Consider the following 19,557-nt stretch of genomic DNA (forward strand, 5'->3'; position numbering starts at 1 on the left):
TACACTACGCTCGGGAGTACAGAAATGATTCAACTTGATTACGTTCTCCTTTCTGATTTGGTTGTCACGGAGGATAATGTTTTTTCAGAGGAGTTTGTTACAGAAACTGAAGTCCCAGACTTGTGTGTGTGTGTGTGTGTGTGTGTGTGTGTGTAGTAATTAAAGGAACAGAGAATGAGATTACATTCAGACATAGTTCCTGCTGATGTACTCAAATGGGGACGAGGCATAGGAACCATCTCACAAGAAAATAAAATTGAGACTAAAAGGCAGTGGCAAGGTATACAGCAGAGAAAAGAGTTAAATACCAAGCTGCAACCAGGTACAAGTCAAAAGACTTCAGTTTGAGGTCTCATTCAAGATCAGTGCAGCTGACCAATTCTTGCTGACGAAAGGAAATTTAAAGGAAATGGAAATTTACAGCAGCTAACAGTTTCAGTGTGTATGTTTAGGTCAAAGGTCATACTGGGAATTGAATTATCCTACCTTTCATGATCTGAGAAGCAAACTGGCAGCAGGTGACCCCGAGGTCATGGGCATTTTTCTCTGCATGGAGCTGGTTCACGTTCAGGTCCCAGAGCCGAAGGTCTCCGTATGTCGACCCTGTGACGAAATACTGGCCACACGGAGTAAAGGAGCAGGCCACCAGGGTAGTGTCAGGTACTGCCCCGGTCCTGGAACAGAATAAAAGCGAACTCAACACGTCGATCAAACATCGCAAAATAAAGCGTTCTAAACAGTGACGGAAAGAATATCTCCGTGTCAGTCTGGTTAAGAAGATGAATGGGTGAAAAGGTTTTCTTGCTTGGGTATCTTGAAAGTACCTGCGTAACGTCTTTGTGGGGAAATCCCACAGAGCTAAAGTACCGTCCGACGCACCAGACACCAAATGAGAGGAACCCGGGGAGAAAGCGCACACTCTGACGGGGCTTCTACCTGGGTGCTCCAACACGGCGTCTATCTCCCCGGTGTCCATGCTCCACACAACCGTTGTAGCGTCTGTGGAACACGAGGCAAGGTACTGACCACAAGCGCTGAAACAGCAACAGTGGACCCCGTAGCCATGACCAGAGAGCGGGGAGAAAGGCAGCTCGGAAAAGTCTCGGGTGGAATACACACGAATGGTCTTATCTGCCGAACACGTAGCCAGCAAGGTGCCGGAGAACGCGCACCAGTTTACATCGTCCCGGTGGTCTTGTAAGGTGCAAATGAGAGACACCATCTTGAATGATAATCCGATTTGATCCCTGTTCAAAGAAATAACAGGAAATGGGTGACTTTCAGAAAACAAGAGGGCAGTGCTGGTGTAAAATGTTTTCTCAAAGAATGTTAACATGATGTTATGTTATGTTACGCTACAGCAGTCACACTTGTTGTAGGTTAGCTAAAGTAGCTAGGATAACAAATGCTACTTTGCATGCTACATCGCAAGTAGCTCAGCTGATGGAAAGCTGCCGTTTTTCTGTTCACTTTAAACATCGACATGTGTAGCGAAACTACCCTAAAAACTCCAGCTTTTCAACGTTTCAAAATCTTATTTTCCTTATTTTCCTTTCATTTGTTTCAAATGATCGATAAAGCCCCCCGCACTTCCTACCACTCCAAGTCACTTCCCGGTGGATGTGAAATGGGCGTAACATGATCACGTGATGTACTTTAGGGACCACATGTTTCTTTGTTTACAAGATTACAAAGCGGTAATAGCATTAAAAAGCGTTAGATTGTAATGAAGAAAAACGTCTCGTTCGTCTACGCTTTTAAATTTGTATCACAGTTTCAGTGCTGCACATTAACTAAGTGGAAACTTTTCGTCACTCTACTCAAGTATTTTTGGGAGCATTTTTTAACTTTAATCGTGCATAAAAATATTTGTGTAAATGTGTAGATGCTTGTAAACTTCCACTTTTAATTCACTACGTGTTCAGAAGCAAATGGCTACTTTTACTCCGATACATTTTACCCGACACCTTCGTAATTAACTTCTTTACACAATCAGCGGAAAACAATAAATGCTTCCACTCCGTGAATTATTCCGCTTCATTGCGCCCTCCCATAGACTACATTACAGTCCTCGAGGTTACCATGGTTATGTCCAGCTCGCGTTTTGTAGTGCAGGTGGTATAACTATGTGCCAGTCTCTTCTACTCCCTTCTCAGTATCGATATCCTGTTTAGATTACTATATTAGCATAGCCTATATTTGACAAAGTTGCCGTCATCTCTTGTAGGTGTTCATGTGACGTCACTGAAGCGTTACAAAAATCGACCACCAGCATCCTGCGATCAGCTCAAATAATTTAATGAAAATGTAGTTTTCTCACGTGTAACTTTAACTTTTACTTGTGTCATTTTCCAGAGAGGTATTTTTTACTTTTACTGTAGTATAGTCATTTGGCACTTCATGCAACGCTGCACAATTCTTTGTATCGGCGTGATGGGAGTTCGTAAATTATGGAGCTTTGGGAGTGTAAGCGCTGCCATGTTACAGCCTCAGGGAAGCGAGAGCTTGGGTAAACATGAAGCTAGTTGTCAAATGTAAGCTCTCAAAGGGCAAGAAATCAAATTGCCTCAAATGGTGCAGCGGTAGGAACACCCTTAATGAACGTGTTTAGGTTTAATGTTTTCCAGCTCATCGAGAAACACCGTTTCCTGAGTATTCCCCCTCGAAAAGCGTTGCGCCATCTCCATGAGAAGTGGATGTCAAGAGATGTGATTTGTTAGACTTCAACAGAGTAGGTGTCATTTACAAAATACATACACTTCAATTGCGTAACTTTAGGACATGACAAACTCACAATGTCAACTCAAATATAGACTCATTTAAAGGCCCCAACAAACTGTTAACACATGAAGAAATGTTTTATTATTATCGCTGTTGTTGTTATCGTTGTTTCCCCTCTTAAGAAAACAAAAACGCATATACGCAGAAGACGTCACATTATCGCATGAAAAAATACACAAAACACACGAACTGGTTTTAAAAACATCCTTTTAATAGGTCCGTGCCACGCACACGCACACACTCACACACACACTAGTGAAAAATAATGCTCCTACAAAAAGAACGCTACCATTTGTTTTTCCCACAATATCTTTAAATAAAATAACTTCAAGTACTCTGACTCGGGTACAAAAAACCTCCAGTAGGCCACGACGCACGGAGAGACTTTAACAAAGTGGATACGGAACGCTCTGTGGCTTGGCAGAGGCGCGCGGGCGATTAAAAATACTCCGACGTGTTGTCTATACGTGTCGATACGAGCATTGTACAGTAAGTCGACTGTGAGGAGGCCTGGGTGTGTTTATGTTATATTAGAAAACAATAACCTTACAAAAAAGGAAAAGAAAAGAAAAAAAAAATCCCTACACCCTGTACGGAAGGGGAGGCACTACCAAGATTAAGGAGACCACAGTGTTTGAAGAGGATATGTATATACTGTACAAACAATAGATGTTTAATCACTTTTTAAGACTAAAATAAAATGCTACAGTCGTTCTAAGGCAATAAAACAATATCCGATGTCCGAAACAATATGTACACACCATTCCAAACGAGACTCAGTATTGACATTAATAGACAGTATATACATACGGGTCACCACTGCCAGTCTGTGTTTGTACAGTAACGCAGCGAAATCAGTTTAACCATAATGAATACTCCGATGCCCTTTACGGCACAGAACAGTGTAAACAGTTTTCCTTTTTTTTCTTGGCTTTGTTTCATATTTGGAGCAGGAAAAAAAAAACACAAAACAAATAAACATTCCATAAGATTTAAAGCAGTTTTGCTGTTTCTTCCTTTTCATAGAAAATGAAGAGTGGACCTTTTTTTTTTATTTAGTCATAAATAATCATTTAAAAAATTAAATACATTCACTATAATATTAACGATAAAGTTAAAAATAATAAAATAAACAAAAAAAATGGTATTTACAGGTAGTGGAAAGTGTTTTTTTTCCCTAGATACAGCTCTGATGGTTGAAAATTCAGTGCGATTGTTTGTTTGTTTTTTTGTCTGTTTTTTTTTTTTTTTTTCAATTTTATTTTATATAAGGAAATGGTATTGCACAAAGTCACCCTCCATCCCGGGCCTCTTTGGGTGTGATTCAATGTATTCAAACCAGCTTTGTCTCATATACTCAGTTCAAGTTGAGATTTTCGTTCAAGGGCCCTGGATTGCAGAAAAAAAAACAAAAAAAAAAAACAAAAAAAAAAAACAAAAAAAAAAAAGGGAAAAAAATAACTGACTTGTCGGTTCTAGCTAGATGCTCTCTGGTCATTTCCGGATGTGAAATTTTCTCTCTGTAGTTTTTTTTTTTGAAATGTCGAGTCGTCTTGGAGATCCTGAGCGCAGTGTCTCCCAACAGCTCAGTTTGTTTGTTTCAGAAGCTCCGTCCACCTCTTCTCGAAAAACTTTCTCATGTTGTGCCCCGCCCGGCCGATGTCGGAGTTGTCCTCGTTAAACTTCTCGCAGTTGTCGAACACCAGGTTGACGTCGATGATGAAAGTTTCCAAGTTCTGGTACCTACAGACAGAGTACATAGTGAGAAAAAAAAAAGGCATCTTTGATAATCGCAGCTTTTGGGTTCTGTCAAAGAGAGAGAGAGAGAGAGAGAGAGAGAGAGAGAGAGGAGAGAGAGAGCGAGCATAAAGAGGAACCTACTGGCTGCTAACGAGCTTCTCTCGGATGGTGGAGAAGTCCATGGGCTTCTTGATGATCTTGCGGTATCCGGGGACCGACTTGAGGTTCACGGGCGTGAGGAAGGGCCAGGCGTCCTGATGGCGCTCTAACTCAGCCAGGAGAATCCTGTCATGGCAGATACAACAATCAGACGACACGTAGACTCCATCACAGACACACTGACTCAAAGATGTCAATACCCAAAGAGAACACAGGTACACTATACTCAAACTCTGCACAGAAACACATACATGTGACTAACATACTGAAAGAGACTCTTATCAATCTATTAGCTCTCCATCCAGCATATATGTTAACTTTTTGACTTTCTGATAAACCTTAAGCTTCAGTGGAAGACACTTTTTGTGGTCAGCCAGTACTGTGTCAGTACCCTCAGTGGAGGACACTTTTTGCGGTCAGCCAGTACTGTGTCAGTACCCTCAGTGGAGGACACTTTTTGCGGTCAACCAGTACTGTGTCAGTACCCTCAGTGGAGGACACTTTTTGCGGTCAACCAGTACTGTGCCGGTACTTTCAGTGGAAGACACTTTTTTGCATTCAGTCAGTACTGTGTCAGTACCTGCAGAGGCCCAGGTCCCTGTTGTTGTCCTTGGCCGTCTTGGCTCTCTTCACACACTGGCCTTGGTTGTCCTGTTTAGGCGTGGTTGTGGGCGTGTTCTTCTTGGACTCCTTGGGCGGTGCTTTCTTTGGGGTGGTGCTGCTGGTGCTGGCCGCCGCCGCTGCCCCCGCTCCTGCTGCCGCCCCATCTTCCTCAGACATCTCTGACGGCTTCCTGTTCCGCTTGGCCGAGTCGGTCGCCTTCTTACCTGTGCCGCCTGACACACGGTTCTGGGGTTTCTTGTTCTTGGGAGACTGACCACTTGCCTGAGAGAGAAAGACAAAGACACACACACACACAGATGCAGTCACATACAAATATACACACAAACACACACACCGAGTGAGAGGGACTGACACGGAGTACCGCACAAGAACTACTCCAAATTCAGAAGATTCAGGGGTCAAATTCTCATAACATTAAATAAAATAATATTTTTACCACAATCATGACGGTAGAGATAATTATATTATAGTGCTAAAATGATAATGATGTTATAGTGATAAAATGCTGTACCTAAAAGGAGATTTAATAAAACATAATTTCATGGTGTTTCCAAATACCAGATCTAACTGAGATACTGTAATTCTTCCCTACAAATCAGAGAGTCCATAATCAGTGGATTCAGGTGTGTTAAGCTAGCGTCATAAAATGTTAAAATGCGCTGTCAAATGAGTTATCAGTTTTGGCGCACAAAAAAAGCCTGCATTCCTTCTTCTAGCAACAGAACCTGCAAAAATGTCTCACTTAAAATTGGAATAACATTGACCTGAGTTTACAAACACTCACAGAACCATTACTGAAGTGTAAATTACTCTCATTGCGCGGAGCGCGATCAGTAAACACGGTGCATTGAGGCGGGGGTAGGCTACCTTGGAGATGCAGGCAGGGCAGTACCAGTCGCCCTCGGGTATGGTGTTAATCTTGGGTTTGTGGCAGTAGGTGTGGCAGCCTTTATCGCAGCCGTCACACAGCAGGAGCAGATCCTCGTTATCTCCTTTACGGCAAATCTGGCAATACTACACGCGCACACACACATGCACACGCAGACACACACACACACACACACAGACACAGACACACACACGCACATGCACAAACACACACACACACACACACACACACACACACACAGACGCACACGCACACAGACGCACGCGCACACAGACGCACACGCACACACACACACACGCACAAACACACACACACACACACAGACACACACACACACGCACGCACGCACACACACGCACGCACGCACGCACACACACACACACACACACACACGCACACAGACGCACACACAGACACACAGACACACACACACACACAGACACGCACGCACGCACGCACGCGCACACACACAGAGACACAAACGCAAACACAATTAACGCTACGAACACCTCCCAATGTAATTTGCAAACAGTAGGCAATATGAACACGGAGTGTGAACGCGCATTAATGCCCCTCATCGAAAGCTCTGTCTAGCGCTCAGACTATAATGGATGTTAAGAAAAGAAAAGAAAAAAAAGAAAAGTCGACTGTAGAAGATGGTTGAAAAGGAAAAAAACCCTAGAGGGCTATACGTTGCTGTGAAGACTTACGACTTTCATGATGGATCTCTCCCAGGCGATGGACTTCTGGAGCTGCTGTAGACACATGGCCAGCTGGGAGGAGTTACGCACCTCGCACAGAGCCTTCCTCCACACCTTCATCCCGGGAGCGATCTCCTCCTCTCCCCTAAAATGGACGACACGCTCTCGTCAGGCGCCGACACACCGAGCGCACATTTATACACTCCAGCACAACACAACCCGGTCTAAATAACAAGGGTCGTCTTATCTTAACGCATAAACAATACCCTCTCTACTCAAAGTGTCACTTATTACTATTTGCTTGTTCTAAGACGCACGCAAACCTGTACTAAATGATATATTAAACGCTGGAGAAATATGAAGGTTCATTTTCAATTCCACACACACACACACACACACAGACACACATAGACACACTTCACTGGAGCAGGTGAGCATAGCCATAGTTGAAGAGGGGACGGAGTTCAGGTGAATAAAACACCACTGGTACAGTGCTCCATGCAAATACAAAAGACCAAAAAAAAAAAAAAACAGGCCTGAACAACAAGGACAACAACGACGACAGCAACGACAAAAATGATCGGTGTGCCGAACATCCAAACCATGCAGCCGGGAAAAAAAATAAAAAAGGCAGGCAGGACGCAGGTAAAAAAAATTTCCAAAAAGAAAAAGAGGGTTAAAAAAAAAGGGGGGGGACAACACGAGCACAGCAGCCCCAACCAGTCAGCAGAGAGACACAAGGAGGAGGAGGAGGAGGAAGAGTGGGAGGAGTTTGAGAAGGAGGGGGCGTGGCTCGGTGACGTGGATGACCTACCCTTCCCCGCCTGCGCTAGCGGATGGAGCGGGGGCGGGGACAGTGACTGTACCCACATTATCCAGCCTGATCTGGATGGTGCTCCCTAAGGGGCTCCTCAGGTACCTTCTTTCAATGTTGCGCTCCAGCTCTGCCAGCCGCGTCACCGCTATGTCCAACGGGTTGCTCGGGTGGCGCGTCATGCCCCGGTCGGAACCCCGCTCTTCCTGCGGCTGCGGCTCCGCCCCCGGGCGGTGCTTGGGGAGGGGCTTGTGTTCGTGGTATATCAGGTCCTCCCTTTCGGACTGGGGTTCGGGATACATCCAACCCTGCACGACACGGGGGGAATGAGACTGCGATATCCTCGCGATACGTTTGATGGAAGAAAAAACTTTATTTAGATCTATAAGTAAAACTTCAGTTTGCTCTGACTCCAGGTTATACATACAGGTCATATGACGTTATGGTATTAATAATACTGTGATGTGCATGCATTTGCGCGCGCACACACATGCACACACACACGCACACACACACTCTGCTCTTACCTTGACTTGTAGACTGGCAGACGTGACCTTCCTCTCCAGTTCCTCCACCTGCTGGAGCAGAGCGATGTCCGTCTCCATGGCCTGCTCCTCCACACACCACTCCTGCAGCGTTTCCACAGAAACCTGGCCCTCGTCCAGTTCTGACACCTCCATGACCGCCACTGTGGACCCACAGACGGATGTATCGTGAGCGAGAGAGCGAGAGAGAGAGGGGACGGTGGATATTCAGATTAAAAAAAAAAAAAAGAGATAACGTATAATTATATTCTGAAACAGAGTGACGGAGAAGTGGGAGAGCGCGAGGAGCGAGAGACTGAGCCCGAGAGGAGGAGATCAGATGCTGAGAATGCCAAGGCCTCACCGTCTCTATTCTTGGAGCAGGTCTGGGCGATAAGCTCCATGTTTTTCTGGATCTGTTTCTGCAGTGCTCGTTCTCTGATTCCCCGACTGTGGAGGGAGGACATCAGAGAACGCAGCTCCTCCATGTCACACACCTTCCACCAGCCTGTCAGCATGTCTGGACCACACCCAAAAAAAAAAAAAAAAAGACCCCAAAAAGGTTCGGACGAGTGTTACGAAAGGTGACGATAATTACTGTCAGTGAGTGTCTAGAACACACCCTGCGCTGAAATCAAACACAAGCTTTGGCATGCACTGTGCAAAATAACTGTCAACAGGGTTTGTTGACACAGGCTAACATCAACAGTCAAAACACCAACCTAGACAGATCTGAAAAGTGAGTGATGTATTGTGAGAAGGGAGTGAGCGAAGATGCATGTATGTGTTTGTGTGTGTGCGTGTTTGTGAGTTTGTGTGAGTGTGTGTGTGTTTGTATGTATGTATGTATGTATGTATGTATGTGTGTGTGTGTGTGTGTGTGGTATGTGTGTGCGTTTGTGTGTGTGTGTGTGTGTGTGTGTGTATGTGTGTGTGTCTATATATGTATGTCTGCAAGTATGTGCATGTATTTGTGTGTGTGTGTGTGTGTATGTGTATGCATGTGTCTATATGTGTATGTCTGCATGTATGTGTATGCATTTGTGTGTGTGTGTGCGCGTGTGTGCGTATATGTATGAAACACACTCACCCTCTGGAATGGGCTGCGGTACCGGATGGTCCTGGTTCCTGGGCATTTCTATGGCGGGCGAGGACGCAGACTGGAGCTTCTCTCCGAGGGGCACCGGAGAGCCGCTCTTGCTGGTGGAGACACTGGGAGCCAGCAGGGGGCTGGCGCTGCCCTCGGCTGACGGGTAGACGGGCACTGGGCTGCTACAGTGGGGCACGTTGGGGCTCACCACCCCAACCGACCATCCACACATGGGCAAACCCATCAGTGAAGCGACTGGTTTCACCTAGAGAGAGAGATTCAGATTCATCTGTACAGCGTTTCCAGGCAACAGCTGTTAACATTCTAGGCCAAAGAGCTATTTACTCTATGTGTATTTTACACATGTTTTGTTAGCTTTTAGAAATAAACAAAACCACACTGGTCAGGTTTTCCAAATTTAGCAAATTAAGTCCAAAACTAAAAATGATTTTCAACAGAGAACACCCACCAAAAGCATCATTTTAGTCCAGAACTTCACTTAATCTTTGTCTGGGAAACCAGCCAATAATTTAGGATTAATTGGGACCAAATGAACGGGAGAGTCAATGGTTTGGTACAAGTCAAAGATTTATTTGTGTGTGTGTGTGTGTGTGTGTGTGTGTGTGAGAACAACTTTATAAATTAGCTCCAATCTGTCATTATAATCACTACGCATTCATTAATAACAAAGCAGCGTGGTCCTGTGGCCCGACCTGGTCCGTCCATTTACGGTACTGTTGGGCCGTTCACTTATTATGACCCGGTGCTGTGACCCACATAAGGGAGTACTTGGTTAAGATGTGATGTGCCACACTTGGCGACTGAGGTTTTTAAGTGCAGGGAAACACAAACCGGCCTTGTTCCCTTAGGCCGGCGCGTCGGCCAAGGTCGGTTTCCCTCCCGCCGGTCAAACGCTAGACACTAACGACCAATTAGAGATGTTGTTCCAGGGCAGAGTTAGGCTGACAGTGCTCTATCTTCATGCCTGGCACTTCACTTAACGAAACTATGCTACTCGTGATGTGAAAAAAGAAAGTTCGTAAGAGAAACCCTGTTCTAGCCATTACAGGGGAAGATGTACTAGAGCACGGGTAACTGGACATTCCAGAGTGCTTAGAGAATGGAGAAGAATAAATAAATAAATAAATAAGGCTGTATATCTGTCAAACATGGCATTTGGTCGATTAGTTTGGATACCCACCTGTGGAGGTGACATTGTGAGGTTACTGTTTCCTGTGGCCATGGCGTTGAGTGGGCTAACAGAAGAGGGATGAGGTGCAGAGACTGTTGGGGATTTAGGGCGGGGCGCGGGGGCGGAGCCCTGCTGACTGACAGAGGGAGTGGTCAGGGATGAGTCGTCGCAGGGTGAACGGGGTAACAGGCTGAACCAGTGGCCGCTCCTCTCCGTCAGCACCCGCAGCAGCTGGTCATTGGGTAACAGGCCTGGGGTTTGCTGGAGGGGGGCGGGGCTGCTGAGAAGAGCAGGAGGAGCGATGGGCGGGTTTATTGTGGGCGCGGCGGCGGCGACGGCGACAGGTTCCGGGCAAGGGCTTGAGTCTGCGCCAGGAATCACCGGCTGGGAGGTAGTGTAGAGAGGAGGTGAGCCAGCTGTTGCCACGGTAACAGTTGCCGGGCAGCCATCAGGGGCCTCGGTGACCATCTGAGCGGGTTCCTCTGGGACCGGGCTGGGTTTAGTGAGGGGCTCTGGCTGCTCGGAATCTTCCTGCTGGAGCCCCTCCGGCGGAGGAGGGGAGGCGCAAACACCTTCATCACGGCTCAGCTCCTGGTCAGGCTTGGCCTCCTCCTCCTTCACCTCCTCTTGGGCCTCCTCCTTCACTTGGGCTTGCACCTCCGGCTGCACCTCCTCCTGTGGCTCCTCTTTGATCACAATGGCCTCCGCGTTCCTTAGCCTCTCCCTCTCCTTCTCCAGCTCCTCTGGTCCTGAGAGAGAACAACCACCCAACATCAGCAACAACCAGACACCATACAGACGACATCACAGAATGCTACACCTGCACAGATCCACAACCCCCACTCATCTACCGCCTCACTAGTGTCCCCCCCCCCCCCCCCCCCCCCCCCCCCCATCTCTATCTGGAAATGTTTATCCAACCCAGAGACAAGCGTGTGCTCCCATCAGTCACTCTTCACTCTTAATCGTCCTTTTCCATCCTGAGGCTAATGCACAGACCTGACTGACTGGACGCTGAAGAAACGCACTCATTTCAGCGAATAAACTGAAACTAACTGCACTGAAAGTCCAACACAATCTACCATGTGCACGTGTATGTTATTTGATTGTTTTTTAATGAGCCGATACAGCAGTGACACTGTGTGCTGGCTTACCGTCTCCACTCTCCAGGGCCTCGATGAAGACTCCGCCACACTGCGGCAGCACCCAGTAACGCCGTCGGTAACGGTCCTGCCCGTACATCGTGGAGCGTAACGCGTGAGACGCCTCAAACAGCTTCCGTCTGATCAGGTTCTGCTGCTGCACTCACACAGAAAGACATAACCCAGTGTCAGCCTGTGTGTGTGTGTGTGTGTGTGTGTGTGTGTGTGTGTGTGTGTGTGTGTTAGCGAGAGCTATAATGTAGCCTCTGCTTTTACCTTTGATAACTTCTCAATCTGTTTCTCCAGCTCCTCTATACTGGTTGCTTGGTCCCCTTCATCCTGAAAAACAGGTGTACACACACACACACACACACACACACACACACAGTCAAGCACGAAGTGTTACTGTAAAGTACAGACTCTATATGCACAGATTTCGTTTTTTGAGGCTCTCGTGCAGGCTATGAAGGAAAGCGATGCTGCCAACCTCGTCACACGTCTCCACCCTCTTCCCTTTCTTCCCTTCTTCCTCCTCCTCCTCTTCATCGTCTTCTCCCTGCTCGTCACTGTCCTCCTCCTCATCCTCGTCTTCGTCGCTGTCTCCGCCTTTTCTCTTGCGTTTGTGGCCGGCGGTGGGCGTCCCTGCAGCCAGCGGCTCCTCCCCTCCAGCGCTGGCCTCGCGTCTGCCCGTCCGCTTGGCGTGGATTGTCTTCAGCCTGTATGGGTTCACACACACACGCACACACACACACACACACAGTGCCAAGGACAAGAGGAAGGAGGATAATATGTTCAAATATCCTGTTACCAACCACATCCAAATATCCAGATTTTTCTGTGGGTGGTGTAATGTCTCAAACTGATATCTGTGTGTGCAACATTGTGCATTAAGGTAACAGTGGAAGGTTTTAGTGCTTGTGTGAGTGTGTGTGTGTGTGTGTGTGTTTATGTGTGAGAGAGAGAGAGAGAGGGAGACTAGAAAACACTCACTTCTTGAGCTTGACTTCCACTGCGCCTTCATCTCGTCTGAGAACGGTCATGTGATCCAGGCTTTTGTCAATCTCACTGTAAACAGACACACACACACACACACACACACACACACACACACACACACAGACAAACATACAGACAGATCTTAGTTATCCATTCATCCCTGAAGCAGCAGTGCGCCTGTGTGACACACTGAACTCTAAATGCTCTGAGTCGGCAGCCGCTGAATGTTATTAATTATTCAATAAGCCATTAATAAAGCAGGTCAGCCTCTCTCTATATCCCCTCACACTATTACATCTCAGGATTAATATCCCAGAGACATGAGCCTGCTCATCAGGTGGAGGCACGTCTGTGCTACAGAGACACGCCTTCAGTCAACAAACAAAGAGACCAGTCAGATACGAAAACACCTCCACCCATGCCTTCATTCACCCACTACACTCTTATTACATATACGTACGTCCTTTCACTCTTATAACATATACTTATGTACTTTCAGTGTGCCCAACGGCCCTGTCCAAAGACTCACCAACACACACACACAAATACTTAGAAGGTTCCAACGTACTCACACACTGTGGATCTGACCAACTGACACAGAAACTCACACACACGCACCTGCTCGCACACGCACACGCACACACACACACCCACCCACACCCACACACTCACCTGACCACGCTCTTGCTGCAGGCCAGTTCGTTGACGAGGAAGGCGAGGATGGAGGCCTTCTGGGCGGGCGTGTGGGCCTGGAAGGCTTTGGTCTTCATACTCTCCGCCAGCTCACCCAGCTCCGTCTGAGCACAGTGAGCCTCCATGTAGAGCTGCAGCACCTCCGACACGTTGTCCCTGTTCAGTCCCACGTTAGTCAGATGGTCCCCCAGGATAGACTTGGCCTGGAACAGAGAGAGAGAGAGAGAGAGAGAAACAGGTTTTAGGAAGACACAAATGAGACAAAACAGACCTATACACAAAAATGTGTGTGTGTGTGTGTGTGTGTTGTGAAGATGATATAATCAGCCTGAACCTTTAAAACAAATAAACATTTTAATTTTGCATCCATTTTCTACTTCTGGAACGTATGAAACATGTTTTTCTGCTCAGAATACCAGTGGATTAACTCCATAACAACTAATGGTGAGTTTCTTTAGCAGTGGGTGTGAACGTTCACGTGTGCGCGTTTAAAGAACGCGTCTGGTGTATTTCCGCGGCTTACCCGGTGCCCGGGGGGCAGTCCCGGATCAGACACCACGGAGGAGAGCAGGCGGACTAGCAGGTCCTGGACTTGGCCCATGCTGTTCCCCAGGTTGAGGAGTCCCTCCTGCAGCACTCCCAGAGTGGGCACCTCAGAGAGCTCCATCCCCAGCACCTTCCCGAAGGAGCGCAGGAACTGCACCACCGTCAGACAGTCCGAGAAGACCTGGCCCGGGAGAACCAGGCCGGGGATCCGAGAGAACTCCGGTAACGGCTGAGAGACAAAAAGAGAGAGAGAGAGAGAGAGAGACAGAAAGAGCCAGAGTAAGAGAGTGAGAGAGAATAATGAAGAAGATATTCAGCGTTTCCTTCAAGGACAAGAGTTTAACACACATAAGGAGCAGTGTTATAAGTAAGATTAACAGAGAGCCAATCATTTCTGGTACAATCCTTAAACTCCGCGTATAAGACTGACCACCATTATTCCAGTTTGCACGTCACAATAAGTAATGTCAGAACTGATTAGATTAGATAGACGGAACAAACTTGTTATATTAATCCGCTGATTCACAGAAAGCGTGACAGTGTGTGTGTGTGTAAAATCACATATGCACTGTCGTAAGTAAATTCTGAGCCTGCAAAATGAAGACTTGAGGGGAGAAAAAAACAAAAAAAACCCTGATACTACCCCTGACGACCACTTGGGGGCAGCGCTCTGACTGTACAGAATCATATTAGTGTTCAGTGCTTTTGTGTTTCAAGGACTTTTGAAGAAAGACAGTGTGAGTGACCTAATCCTGTTACACAGAGGCTGAATCATACACCAGCTGAGCCTTATTGTTCATCACAAGCTCTGTAAAAACCAAGCTGAAATAATGTCAAATAAGGGGTTTGAGTTAATGGATTAATTAGTCAGAAGCCAATAAATCATTCAGCACCTTACTACGGTGATGACGTATGCTGACTGGGTTCTGTAATTAACTCGAGGACATTGTCCAACTGTTTAACCGCCGTAATAGCGGAATATATTCAAAACTATTATGTGGATATAAACGAGCGCCAATTCTTTCTTAAGCAAAAGTCCAGCTAGAATTACAAAAGCCATAACTCATCTCCTTAAGGTTTCAATGATCAAACGAACTGCCGGAGCAGTTCTGCTGAAATTAAAGACTCGTTCTTTTCAAAAAAAGAATGTTTGCCACTCATTAGCCTTCATCCAATTTTCTTCCATTTGCTTTTCTCTCTAAATGACCCATTCTGTCACGGTGAGAAAATGTGTGTGTGTGTGTGTGCGCGCACGTGGGAGCATGTGTGAGTGTGTGTGTGTGTGTGTGTGTGTGCGTAACGCTGGCAGAAGTTACTTTGTGATCAGTTAAACACATGTCTTCGTTTGGCTTCTTCATCTCGCGGGCCATCTCCAGCTCCAGACGCCGCAGTTCCAGCTTCCGTTCCTTGTTAAGCCGTTTCTCATCCCTCTTCTCCTGCCTCAAGCGTTCCCGCTCCTGAGGGAGTGTTGCAGAAGTGAGGGGAATTATGAGAACGTTAGCCTGGATGCCTCATGATCCAACAGTCCCGGAGCAAAAAGGCAGACATTGGTATCTGGGATTATGTGATTACGCTATGCGGAAAAGCGGCAAAAAAAAAAAAAAAAACAGCCCGCGGACGGGAGAGAAGTGCTTGGAGGGTAATGTGTTTATAGTAACACTCAAATAAGAACAGGAAGAAGGATAGGAAAAAAGTACGAAGGAAGGGGATGGAAGAACAGACGCAGGAGGGTCGTGAGAGCAAGACAGAAAAGATTTTCCAGGTCGAGACACGGAGAGTTTTCCGTTAACGCACCTCAGCTTTTTTCCGAGCCTCGACTGCTTTCATCAGCATCACGTGTTGCCTCCGTCTCTCTCTCTCCTGGAAAGAGATGACAACACAATCAACCGGAGAGAGAGTGGGAGAGAAGTGGAGAGAGAGAGAGAGAGAGAGAGAGTGCAAAAAAAAAAAACAACAAAAACAAAAAAGATACAGTAACAGAGGAAAGAGACAGACATAGAGAAGAAGCACAGAAGACAAGACAATACACACATCAGCCTTGTGTAGCATGGTCAGCAGACAAGGGAAGAGAGGGATAGAGAGAGAGAAAGAGAGAAAGAGAGGAGGAGAGAGGAAAAAAACAGAGAGAAAGGAGAGAGAGAGAGAGAGTGGCAAACACATCACCATGAGAGAGAATGGAGCAGCCGTAGAGACAGCGCGTTACAGCTGAGCTGCAGAACGACAAACCAAAAGGCAAATGGAAAAGCAACAGATGTGATGAGCAGGGGTCAAGAGGGCAAGCATTCAGCACATCTGGAGTTAGCTCAGCTACGATGCAACGTTTTTTTTTTTGGGTTTTGTTTTGTTTTGTTTTCGTAACAACTGCTTGTGAACTAAACGTTAATAAATCGCCGCCTTCGTTAAACTCTCTGTTAAACTGAATCCCTTAACCGACAGTTAGCTACATCTACCACAATTACTGCGAAACAAAAGTTAAAAAAAAAAAATTAAAAACCTAATTGGTTATCTTGGGACCTAACACTGACCTAACCTTTTGGCCTTTTGACCATTAATAGAACACACTGAACATCAATTAATGAGGGCTTCCTTGCACGTAGAGAAGTCAATTGGTATTCTAGCAATGCGAACACAAAGGAAAACCTGCTTGTACAACGCAGATACAACTTAGCCTGAAACTTGACAACATGTAAACATTTTGATACTGTAGCGTGCCGGTTTTAGTCCATTATATCTGCAGATCCCTACATGCCTGAGGCTGAAGATCACAAGGACCAAGGCACGATGAGAAAAGCTACGGCTACAGGTAGCTAAAACGTGGAACGGAAGCGAACAAAATGCTAAATGAATATTTAATCTGCGGTAAAATACTCCATTATGCTACATACTCCGACACTCTTATGTATTAATTCACCCGGAAATGTGAATGGAAATGCTATGTGAAATCCTGAGACGGCCGTTCAGAAACTGACAGTTATAAAACCAGACGGTTATAAAAAGGGGAGGAAAACCGAGGAAAAGGGAGCGGTGGACACAAGGATGGAGACAAACACTCAAAACTACGAACACGTCACGTCCGTTATGGAGAAATGAATGGAGCCAAAAAAACCCACAAGCAATGGGAGCTTGTCTCTTTGGTCAAGCCTTTCGGGGTTTGACCAATCCGACGAGCCTACACGTGGACCAATCACGAGCAAACACACATTCTCTCGCAGCGTCTGGACAACGATTTCCACAAACACTATAGACCATTCTGGAGGCACGACACGAAAATCATCAAATATGCACACGCACTGTACACACAAACACACACACACACATACACACGCATGTAGATGTGTCAAAATGGATGGACTGGGGTACAGTGTACTTTTTGTGACACAATGAATATGTGTGTGTGCATTCTGAGGCAGGCTTTTAGGACAAAGGCACGCGCGCGCACACACACACACACACATATACTTTAAAGAGCTAGACAAGGACCTGTTTACATTACTGTCACTTTTTGTCACTCACTGAAACACACTCACACACACACACACACACACATACACCCAGCAAGATATGTAGGCAATGCATTTTTTTTTCTTTTTTTTTTCTCTCTTTTTTTTTTTTCGCTGACAAAGCCATGCAGAGGAAAATGTATGACGGCAGCCAGTGCTACACGTAAAAAAATGTGTGGCTATGGACGACCATGTCACAACCAAGGTTTTTGTCAGGATGCAAGTGTTAGATACACAGAAGAATAAACATACCCATACCATATCTAGCCTATGCCTCTCCAACTCCTGACAGAGAGAGAGTTGGCAAAGTATTATAAAACAGAAAAAAAAATATATATGTAGAGATATATATATATAAAATCACACCATCACAGAATAAAATGGAAAAACGCAAAGAGAATTCAAGTAAATAAACAAATAAATAGATAAATAACCCCCAAATACCCCCAAAAAAGCATGGAAATCAACCAAGGAGAAATAGACAAAGATTTCACAAAGACCCCATCAGTACAGTCAACTCCTGATGTTTCTGCGTGTGTGTGTGTGTGTGTGCATAAGCACAGACAATTCTAACTTTAACGTCGAAACTTCAAATGTCCTTTTGTGTTTTTGTGTAAGCCAAGCAGTGCCCAGACGAGAACGTTACAAAGCCGCTTTGATTAAAAACCGACTGAAGGGTCAAACAGTTATCGGGAGTTGACTGTAGTTCCTTTAAGTCTCTTACGCCACCCACCCCTGTTTCATCAGTATAAGCTGTATCAAAGACCAGTGATTTACAGATTAACGGGCGAACACACACCTGATGCTTCAGGATGATGGCCTGTTGTCGCCTCATCTCTTTTTCCTTCAGAGAGATGCAGACAGAAAAACAAATCAGGAACATACTCAGCCGAAGTCAGTGCGCCGACAGCTGCAACTACACGCTACGTGCGGGATTTCTGACTTTTATGTTACGGTAAGCCTGGGTTCAAGGAACCCGTCATATTCTCCACAGTTTAAAGACAGATTGGGACGATGATAAATCTGTATTCTTGTTGTTAAGAATTAGCAGGCACAGTACAGGTAGACTGACACTGTGTATGTGTGTGTGTGTGTGTGTGTGCGTGCATGCGTGCGTGTGTGTATGTATGTGTGTGTGTGAAAGTGTGTGTGGATGAGTTGTGTGGGTTCATTTGACAAAAAAACCCCTTGTATTCCTTCTTAGCTGCTGTGAGTGTGTCATTGTCCCCACAACGCTGTGAGAATATTGTGTCCTGTGTTTTACTGAAGCTCGGGAGAAGAGAGAAAAAAAAATAAAAAAAATCTAAATCTCCCGGACGCTGTTTTCCTCTCTCACATAAAAACTGACCTTTATGCGCTTTTCCGCCTCCAAGATTTTGGCGTTGGCAGCCTCCTCTCTCTTTTTCCTCTTAGCCTGCCAATGCAAAACAGCACTGGGTCAGGAACTGGGCAGCCATTACACATAATTCACACATACATTAAACCTGTATTACGCTTAAATTAAACATGTACCGCTAAACAGAACCTTATTTACGGCCAAAGCAGTCACTTGTGTGACTAACGTGGATGAGCGCAAGACCTGTAATTTGCTTACTCAAACCCATTGGGTAATTATGCTCCGTCAGTGAAAATCTAACGACTGTAGCTGGCATGAACGCCATGTTTCCCGCACTTTGGTGAGGTGAAGATCCTAACACCGCTGTCAGTTGACCGAAGAGCCTTTTTTAAAGAGAAAAAGGCCGGCTTAACGGACCCGAGCTTGCGAAACCCTCACGGGTTCAAAAGATTTTCGCCGTCTGAGGAAGAAGCGCGTCGTTTCTTGGCCGATAATCGACCGAACCCGTGAAATAACATGAACGTGAAAATTTAAACGCATAATTACAAAAAAACACCGAAGACTCCCGTCAAGAACAGCTTGCCAAATGTCATCTCCGTTTTGATTTATTCCCTGCTAAAAAAACCCCCCACTTCTTTAATTGGCTGAATGAAATAATACCCCCCTTTTTTTTTTTTCTCCCCCCTTTTCTTCCAACCTACTTATGCCAGACTCGGTAATGTCCATCAGAAAAAAAAAAAAGAAAAAAAAATCTTTCATGTCTAATTTAACTGCGGTTTAAAGAACCCCGTAGAGCCAATTTAGTATTCAACACACTGTCCACCTAAACC

General features: G+C 45.8%; 2 protein-coding genes across 2 annotated transcripts in view; both read right to left on the minus strand.

Annotated features, from left to right (window-relative positions):
- The window catches only part of wdsub1 (WD repeat, sterile alpha motif and U-box domain containing 1), an 11,839-nt gene extending 10,617 nt beyond the window's left edge, over positions 1-1,222 (minus strand). The window contains exons 1-2 of the mRNA XM_030781171.1: positions 825-1,222; positions 487-674 (exon numbers count right to left, since the gene is read on the minus strand). Coding sequence (XP_030637031.1) covers positions 487-674; positions 825-1,222 — 586 coding nt within the window. The remainder of the gene's footprint in view (positions 1-486; positions 675-824) is intronic.
- Positions 1,223-4,223: 3,001 nt separating this feature from the next.
- Positions 4,224-19,557, minus strand: part of baz2ba (bromodomain adjacent to zinc finger domain, 2Ba) — a 73,556-nt gene continuing 58,222 nt past the window's right edge. Inside the window, exons 18-38 of the mRNA XM_030781357.1 lie at positions 18,740-18,805; positions 18,191-18,235; positions 17,644-17,676; positions 15,686-15,751; positions 15,208-15,348; positions 13,869-14,120; positions 13,325-13,548; positions 12,647-12,721; positions 12,144-12,372; positions 11,933-11,995; positions 11,669-11,813; positions 10,524-11,263; positions 9,323-9,587; positions 8,597-8,752; positions 8,236-8,396; positions 7,709-8,016; positions 6,904-7,039; positions 6,172-6,318; positions 5,261-5,565; positions 4,663-4,806; positions 4,224-4,524 (exon numbers count right to left, since the gene is read on the minus strand). Of these exons, the coding sequence (XP_030637217.1) occupies positions 4,368-4,524; positions 4,663-4,806; positions 5,261-5,565; positions 6,172-6,318; positions 6,904-7,039; positions 7,709-8,016; positions 8,236-8,396; positions 8,597-8,752; positions 9,323-9,587; positions 10,524-11,263; positions 11,669-11,813; positions 11,933-11,995; positions 12,144-12,372; positions 12,647-12,721; positions 13,325-13,548; positions 13,869-14,120; positions 15,208-15,348; positions 15,686-15,751; positions 17,644-17,676; positions 18,191-18,235; positions 18,740-18,805 (3,858 nt within the window). The 3' untranslated portion in view covers positions 4,224-4,367. The remainder of the gene's footprint in view (positions 4,525-4,662; positions 4,807-5,260; positions 5,566-6,171; positions 6,319-6,903; positions 7,040-7,708; positions 8,017-8,235; positions 8,397-8,596; positions 8,753-9,322; positions 9,588-10,523; positions 11,264-11,668; positions 11,814-11,932; positions 11,996-12,143; positions 12,373-12,646; positions 12,722-13,324; positions 13,549-13,868; positions 14,121-15,207; positions 15,349-15,685; positions 15,752-17,643; positions 17,677-18,190; positions 18,236-18,739; positions 18,806-19,557) is intronic.

Source organism: Chanos chanos, chromosome 8, assembly GCF_902362185.1.
Source record: "Chanos chanos chromosome 8, fChaCha1.1, whole genome shotgun sequence".
In the NCBI taxonomy this organism is placed as follows: domain Eukaryota; kingdom Metazoa; phylum Chordata; class Actinopteri; order Gonorynchiformes; family Chanidae; genus Chanos; species Chanos chanos.